At 39.5% G+C, this 8,802-nt stretch overlaps 2 protein-coding genes across 2 annotated transcripts; both read left to right on the forward strand.

Annotated features, from left to right (window-relative positions):
• Positions 1-3,054: 3,054 nt before the first annotated feature.
• Positions 3,055-3,842, forward strand: LOC127435086 (small integral membrane protein 30-like). Its single transcript, XM_051688257.1, has one exon. It carries the CDS (start codon positions 3,134-3,136, stop codon positions 3,314-3,316), a length of 183 nt encoding a protein of 60 aa, XP_051544217.1. The 5' UTR covers positions 3,055-3,133; the 3' UTR covers positions 3,317-3,842.
• A 1,517-nt stretch (positions 3,843-5,359) lies between these two features.
• On the forward strand, positions 5,360-8,515 carry LOC127435076 (probable G protein-coupled receptor 85). The gene is made up of 2 exons (XM_051688238.1): positions 5,360-5,494; positions 6,771-8,515. Exon 2 carries the CDS (start codon positions 6,939-6,941, stop codon positions 8,073-8,075), a length of 1,137 nt encoding a protein of 378 aa, XP_051544198.1. The 5' UTR covers positions 5,360-5,494; positions 6,771-6,938; the 3' UTR covers positions 8,076-8,515.
• Positions 8,516-8,802: the final 287 nt, after the last annotated feature.

The following is an 8,802-nucleotide window of genomic DNA, read 5'->3' on the forward strand; positions in this document are numbered from 1 at the left end:
GAAAAGTTCATTTATTTCAGTAATTCAACTCAAATTGTGAAACTCGTGTATTAAATAAATTCAATGCACACAGACTGAAGTAGTTTAAGTCTTTGGTTCTTTTAATTGTGATGATTTTGGCTCACATTTAACAAAAACCCACCAATTCACTATCTCAAAAAATTAGAATATGGTGACATGCCAATCAGCTAATCAGCTCAAAACACCTGCAAAGGTTTCCTGAGCCTTCAAAATGGTCTCTCAGTTTGGTTCACTAGGCTACACAATCATGGGGAAGACTGCTGATCTGACAGTTGTCCAGAAGACAATCATTGACACCCTTCACAAGGAGGGTAAGCCACAAACATTCATTGCCAAAGAAGCTGGCTGTTCACAGAGTGCTGTATCCAAGCATGTTAACAGAAAGTTGAGTGGAAGGAAAAAGTGTGGAAGAAAAAGGTGCACAACCAACCGAGAGAACCGCAGCCTTATGAGGATTGTCAAGCAAAATTGATTCAAAAATTTGGGTGAACTTCACAAGGAATGGACTGAGGCTGGGGTCAAGGCATCAAGAGCCACCACACACAGACGTGTCAAGGAATTTGGCTACAGTTGTCGTATTCCTCTTGTTAAGCCACTCCTGAACCACAGACAACGTCAGAGGCGTCTTACCTGGGCTAAGGAGAAGAACTGGACTGTTGCCCAGTGGTCCAAAGTCCTCTTTTCAGATGAGAGCAAGTTTTGTATTTCATTTGGAAACCAAGGTCCTAGAGTCTGGAGGAAGGGTGGAGAAGCTCATAGCCCAAGTTGCTTGAAGTCCAGTGTTAAGTTTCCACAGTCTGTGATGATTTGGGGTGCAATGTCATCTGCTGGTGTTGGTCCATTGTGTTTTTTGAAAACCAAAGTCACTGCACCCATTTACCAAGAAATTTTGGAGCACTTCATGCTTCCTTCTGCTGACCAGCTTTTTAAAGATGCTGATTTCATTTTCCAGCAGGATTTGGCACCTGCCCACACTGCCAAAAGCACCAAAAGTTGGTTAAATGACCATGGTGTTGGTGTGCTTGACTGGCCAGCAAGCTCACCAGACCTGAATCCCATAGAGAATCCATGGGGTATTGTCAAGAGGAAAATGAGAAACAAGAGACCAAAAAATGCAGATAAGCTGAAGGCCACTGTCAAAGAAACCTGGGCTTCCATACCACCTCAGCAGTGCCACAAACTGATCACCTCCATGCCACGCCGAATTGAGGCAGTAATTAAAGCAAAAGGAGCCCCTACCAAGTATTGAGTACATATACAGTAAATGAACATACTTTCCAGAAGGCCAACAATTCACTAAAAATGTTTTTTTTTATTGGTCTTATGATGTATTCTAATTTTTTGAGATAGTGAATTGGTGGGTTTTTGTTAAATGTGAGCCAAAATCATCACAATTAAAAGAACCAAAGACTTAAACTACTTCAGTCTGTGTGCATTGAATTTATTTAATATATGAGTTTCACAATTTGAGTTGAATTACTGAAATAAATGAACTTTTCCACGACATTCTAATTTATTGAGATGCACCTGTATGTATTGTGTTAACTACTACCACAGAAAGGTGAGCCCTCAGTTTAATATCAGCTGAATGGACAATTTATTTTGGTTCTAAATTCGCATTAATGGTTTCACATTAAGCATTAATGGATAATTTGTAATACTTTTACCTGAATATCCTGTCCCAATTATTTCTTTTCAAGGCCCTCCCCATTTTAGTCGTTCAGATCCAATGTCCGTTTCCATCAACTAGTAATGATGTTCAGTTCAAAATCCAGTCAAAAGTGAATTACCTTATTACATAACCAGTTGATGGATTGCAAAGATTTTTTCTTGGCCTGAGCTCGTTACTTAAGAAATATGAAATATGCAAAGTAATACTGAGTAGACTAATGTCTTAAATTTTTTGTTAAACTTATTGCAACTTGGTTAATCTGAAACATGAACTCAGTGTTTCATACTTAATGATTGTTTGAATCTTTGAATCTTAATATAATATTTTTCTTTAAGGCAATGCTTTAAACTGGTAAAATGTTTAACATGCGTGAAGCCTCTCTATAGTGAATATAACTCAGTGTACTGCACGCACGCATGCACGCACACACAATAAAAGACAGATAATGATATACTGCATATGTATACAACCCAAAAATAACCAAAAATCTATACACCTGTTACACAGAAAATGCAGTATGAAGTAGCGAAATTGCAAATCTGACTATGGACAAGTTTTAAAGGGATAGTTAACCCAAAAATGAAAAGTCTCTCATCATTTACTCACTTTCATGCCATCCCAGATGTGTATGGCATTCTGTCTTCAGTAGAACGCACAAAAAAAATATTTTTTGAAAAATATTTCAGCTCTGTAGGTCCATATAATGAAAGTGAATTGTGACCAGACATTTCAAGACACAAAAATCACATAAAGGCAGCATAAAAGTAATTCATATGACTTCAGTGGTTAAATCCATATCATCAGAAGTGATACGATAGGTGTGAGTGAGAAACAGATAAATATTTAAGTCCTTTTTTGGTATAAATATCCACTTTCACATTCTGAAAGTGAAAGTGGAGATTTATGGTAAAATAGGATTGAAATATTGATCTGTTTCTCACCCAAAGTGAATGCATCTCTTCAGAAGACATATATTAAACCACAGGAGTCAGGTGGATTACTTTTATGCTGCCTTTATGTGATTTTTTGTAGCTTGAAAGGTTGCATTGTATAGTCCTACAGAGCTGAAATATTCTACTAAAAATCTTCATTTGTGTTCAGCAGAAGAAAGAAAGTCATACACATCTGGGATGGCATGAAAGTGAGTAAATGATGAGAGACTTTTCATTTTTGGGTTAACTATCACTTTAAGTCTCATGAATATTAATTAGGTCATGCAGACCGTACCCTGTTGCTGTCCAATTGCGAAAATCCAGTTCATGAATATTAATTACATGATACTGGCATTGCGTCGTTATCTTCCAATGGCTCGTCTAAGCTTATGAGTATTAATTACCCGACCTTCCTCATAGTAGGATTCGTAAAACCAGGAAATGCAGTGAGATCATATGACGAGTCGTCGTCACTGGTGTGCTTCCCTCCATACAGCCGACCAACAACATGGGTTCCAACGACCAAAATACCTACATGATAATGATTATTTTTATCCTGACGCTTGTCCGGACCGCTGAGGCGTTTGATGGGGGCGATGTGGCGGCTCTTCTGCTGGGCGCGACAGTGACGCTCGTGGGCTTCTGCGCGTGCCTGGGCTGGTACGCGCGCAGACAAAACGGCCAGTTTTGATGATCAAGGGCCCAAACGGAAATGTGGCTGAACGAGTATGGACTGTATTGCATTTGCACTGAAAATAAAAATCCAGTCTCCTTTGGAAATGCATGGAGAGGATGGACCTGTTGATTAAATTGACTTGATGTGTATTCCTATCCATGTCACTTATAGGGAGCCCAAGTTCCTTTACTGTCCGCTCCTTTATGCCATGTGAAAAGCATGGCATAAAGCGTTGTTAAAAGCTCCATAGTTTGTTACTGCATCAGAACAAGACCCCAGTATTATGCATACGGTCTCTGAAACACTGCTATGGACTTGGACATTGTGTGCTTGGTGTTGGTCTACTGTCATGTTACAATCAGTCCATGACAATCTGCTTTCAGTATCAACATTGTTCAGAGAAATCTCTCCTAAAGCTGTTGAAAGACTGATGCTTCCTCCATCACTTACTGATAAGACACTTAATGCCAATGTGTTACATATTGAGTTGATGCTGCAGTCTTTGTTTGTTTAATGTAATAAACTTAATGATCTTTATGTACCTGCTGTTGTTTCTTAGATTTTTGACTGCATCATCTTAAAAGATACATGCATTATATCCTATTTACTCTGCAAACTGTATAGCTCATGTACAGTTCAGATGTAGAGGCAAAGTTCTAGCATTTGTATTCAGATTCCACGTGGTTTAATATACTATCTAATGCAATGACATGCATTCATTTTTAATTTCCGATTAAGTGTCTAAATACTATTTGAGGCATTTGTATGTCCTGTGCTAGTGCAACAGAACTGGAGACCCGTCCATACAGAAATCTCATATATGGCCATATATATCAAATTATAGCTCATATATTTGCATATACATTCAAATACTACAAGTAATCATAATTAATCATAAATGTTATGTTATATATATTAAAACAGCCATTTTTGTAGCATTTATTTAAAAATAGGCCTATGTTGCATATGTGTACAAATATGTGCCTTTTTTAAATCAGTGAAAACCATATGTGAACATACATTTCATGTGTTTGCATATCTTGCCATATATCCGGTTTTTGTATGTGTTCCTATTTAGAGCAATGAGATGAATCAAACACAATAGGTGTGTCAATTATTTACAGTTTGCTGAATAAGTTTAACCTGAGCTGAACCTTATAAAGCATATAATGTAGGCTTCCTCCTTCCTCCAACATATTCAAACACAATATAGTAACTGATGCCCTCAATTAAATGAATAAAGAATGCCAAAAAAGATGGATGGATCTGGTTTTAAGGATTTTTTTATATTTTTACAGGAAAACAATAAAAAAAATGATTATCAAAAATATGACTTTTGCCCTACTATCAAAGGTCTTACTAGAAAAAAATGAAATTATGATCCAATGTGAATTTTCTTGATAAAAAAATATGATAGTGCCTGGTAACATGTGCATGTAAAATGGCTAGAAATAGCATTTTAGCTTAGCGTAAAGCTAACAATTTACACAAGGTTTATTTCTATTTCTTCTGCTCCAAACTTCAAACGTACTTCTCCGTCTGCTCGTATGAATGTAACACATCATAAGAAAGTGTTTCACCGCTGTTCAAATGCATTTTGGATCGCATCATTTATATGTATAAATGTTTCCATCTGAAAGGACTAAATATTAAATGAAACAAATTACAATATAATGCAAAGTAATCTCTTCAGTAATTAAAATACTTTTTGAAAGTAACTGTATTCTAAATACCAATGATTTAAAGTGTAACTGTAGTGGAATACAGTTACTTATATTTTGTATTTTAAATAGGTATTCCCGTTACTTGTATTTCGTTACTACCCAACCCTGTAGATAGATAGATAGATAGACTGACACAATATACACAGAGGCAGAAACTGCCACTTAGACAGAGTGTACATATTATTATCCTACATGTGATGGTGCATATAACACTAGTTCACACTTATAAAGGGTAAAAGGGATCCGTGATGCTGCTGCACCCATCAGTGCAGATGATGTTGCTGCTCCTGCTGCAACAAGAGACTCGAGACGCGGCTAGGATCACAAATAGCGCCAGAGCGCATGCGCCGTCCGCACCGTTTACTGTATGGGGAAAAAGAGAAGGCAACAAAACTAAACCTTTTTTTACGGCAAAGTGACGGCTGCCATGTAAATAACCGCAAGGGAAACAAAGGGGGTGTATCAACAGGTATGCTTTTAATTTATATTTCGTTCCGTAGTGACTATTGCACTCGTTCTTTGCATGCATGTATTTGGAGGAATTGCTGTGCCTATAATGGACGCGCATCTTGGCCACAGCTATCCGAAAATCATCCCGTTACAAAAATATAACAAAAAATAGACTGTTTGCATGCTAAGATAATAAGCAGTAAACCTTAAGATCCTGAATGGATTGCTTATTTTGATGCATTACATCGAAAGATCATGCAATAATGCATAATTTTGTAAATATTGCAAACACAAAGCTTTATTATTTTATTATATAGGGAAATGCACGCGGTAAATGCACGGTTCGGTTCGATTCAGTTTATAGATGCAATCTATTGTTTGTTTATTCTGCATTTACATACTCGAATTTGTCTGTATACAAATAACCCATATTCACTAGATTATTAAAGATAAATTCCGTCGTTTAAATCTAAAGCAGGTGCTTTCTCATTGTTTTATATATATATATATATATATATATATATATATATATATATATATATATATATATATATATATATATATATCAAATGACTTGCATTAAATTGTGTTAATCGCGCGACTGTTAATGCACACCGACCGTCACTGTTTAAAGCAAATACAACCTATAGATGGGAAATATAACTTATATATTCCTTTTACAGTCAATCATATAATTATGGATCTATGGATGCATGGCATATTTTCAACAGTAGCATGATAAACAGAAGGAATGATCACGGATAGATTGTGCAGGATCTTTGGGTGTGATCAACAGCTTTTCTTGCTGCATTTCGACAAATGTTCCATTCTCGTTTACGCAATAAAAATCAATAGATTTCAAATCCCTTTAGATGACACCACAGATGAATTCATTTCCAGACAGACAAATGTCTAGTTGTGCTTATGAAGCATCTTGTCCAGCATCCTCTCGTTTTTATTTTTTATTTTTTATATTATTATTTATTTAATTTGCTTTGGAAAAGGGTAGATCTGAGGGTGAGGGTGAGGGTGAAAGGGGGGTGGGGGGGGGGTGGTCTATTATTTTATCCAAGATTTATGTTTGTGTCTAATGCTGAATCCATCTGCTGAATTAAGCAACTCCTCATGACTGCATACCATTGCAGCTGCAATTTCATGTACAATTAGCAAAAAGGAATTTCAATGACAAAAGAATGGTTCTCATGCACTGCTCCACACAGAGCGAGCGATGCAACGGAAAGCCCCCTGGTTTGTTTTGTGTGAGCGAGTCCTAATGGGTGGATCGTGTTTTTCAGGGATCTTTTTAGGTGTGATGAGACAAAGGAACAAAGGATGCCTTAGAAGTAAAGCAACAGCTACAAACGAGCTGCTGGAACCTGCTTCAAAGCACACAGAGCAGATGGATCTGTCGCTCCCCTTTCCGTCCAGATCATGATACTTGGCTAAAGCTTTAAGCATTCTCTATGATCCCTTCTCCATCTATGGCGAACTATAGCCATGCAGGGGACCACAACAACATCTTGCAGAATGTCTCGCCGCTCGCCACGTTCCTTAAATTGACCTCACTGGGCTTTATAATCGGCGTCGGTGTGGTCGGAAACCTCCTGATCTCCATACTACTGGTCAAAGACAAGAGCCTCCATCGAGCACCCTACTACTTCCTGCTGGACCTCTGTGCTTCTGACATCCTCCGCTCGGCCATCTGCTTTCCGTTCGTATTCACCTCCGTCAAGAATGGTTCGGCCTGGACGTATGGCACGCTGACGTGCAAAGTAATCGCCTTTCTGGGTGTGCTGTCCTGTTTCCACACTGCCTTCATGCTGTTCTGCGTCAGCGTCACGCGATACCTGGCGATTGCCCACCATCGCTTTTACACCAAGAGGCTGACGTTCTGGACCTGCCTGGCGGTCATATGCATGGTATGGACGCTGTCGGTCGCCATGGCCTTTCCGCCAGTGCTGGACGTGGGAACCTACTCCTTCATCCGCGAGGAGGACCAGTGCACGTTCCAGCACCGCTCCTTTCGTGCCAATGACTCGCTGGGCTTCATGCTGCTCCTTGCACTCATCCTTCTGGCCACCCAGCTCGTCTACCTCAAGCTCATATTTTTTGTTCACGACCGCCGAAAGATGAAGCCGGTCCAGTTCGTGCCCGCCGTCAGCCAGAACTGGACCTTCCATGGCCCAGGGGCGAGCGGGCAGGCAGCGGCGAACTGGCTGGCCGGGTTCGGCCGAGGTCCAACGCCTCCGACACTGCTGGGAATCCGGCAGAACAGCAATGCGGCAGGCCGCAGGCGTCTGCTGGTGCTGGACGAGTTTAAGACTGAAAAGAGGATAAGCAGGATGTTCTACATCATTACCTTCTTCTTCCTGAGCTTGTGGGGACCCTACCTGGTCGCCTGTTACTGGAGGGTGTTCGCCAGGGGCCCGGTTATACCAGGAGGCTACCTGACGGCAGCCGTGTGGATGAGCTTTGCTCAGGCGGGAGTCAACCCCTTCATCTGCATATTCTCCAACAGGGAGCTCAGAAGATGCTTCAGCACTACGCTCCTCTACTGCAGAAAATCCAGGTTACCTAGGGAACCCTACTGTGTTATATGAAGGCTGTGTGGGTTTTTTGATGTGGTTTTTATTTGGATGCCCTGGTCGATCGGGGATGTGTTCTGATGTACATCTCTCTCTGTCTCTTCTTCTACTCCTCTTCCTCTTCCTCTTCCTCTTCCTCTCCCTTTTTGAGACCTGTAGTTGAATTGTCAGCTGGAACCTTGGAGCTTGAATGGAATAAAATGATACACGGACAGTGGACACCTCCTGTGTTTATGTTCTAGTAAACAACCAATGCGAAAGGCCATTTGAAACCCAATAAGCAAAAAAAACACAAAAAAAACAACAACAAAAAAAAAAAAAACAGACTAAAAATAAATTAATTAAAAAAATGAAAGAAAAGAAAAAATGGATACATCAAGAAGGGACTGACCTTTACTTTGGATATTTCAAAGACTCAAGGGTGTAAAGAAAATGAATAAACACTTACCTTACCTAAAGGATTCACTGGAATTGATTGGTGTATTTAAAAGTTGCACTAAAGAGAAAACATGAAGATGCTTTTTTTGCCTAGTTGCATTGCAAGGATGTCTTGTGTTTTTCCCAAACTGAAATACGAATGCTTTAAATTGCAACAGACTTCTCTTTCACTGTAAGTAAGCAAAACATGTGGGGGTGACTTAACTCTGTTGGAATACATCTTCACGGGAGGATAAATTGGTTTAAATGTAAGTGATATCTTTTTTCCTTTTAGGGTGGGGTTGGGTGGGTCTCGGGTGGTCAG

Source organism: Myxocyprinus asiaticus, chromosome 45 (assembly GCF_019703515.2).
Source record: "Myxocyprinus asiaticus isolate MX2 ecotype Aquarium Trade chromosome 45, UBuf_Myxa_2, whole genome shotgun sequence".
NCBI lineage: Eukaryota > Metazoa > Chordata > Actinopteri > Cypriniformes > Catostomidae > Myxocyprinus > Myxocyprinus asiaticus.

Excerpts from the sequence above, each read along its gene's own strand:
- LOC127435086 (XM_051688257.1), top strand. The coding sequence starts at position 3,134 with ATGGGTTCCAACGACCAAAATACCTACATGATAATGATTATTTTTATC.
- LOC127435076 (XM_051688238.1), top strand. The coding sequence starts at position 6,939 with ATGATCCCTTCTCCATCTATGGCGAACTATAGCCATGCAGGGGACCAC.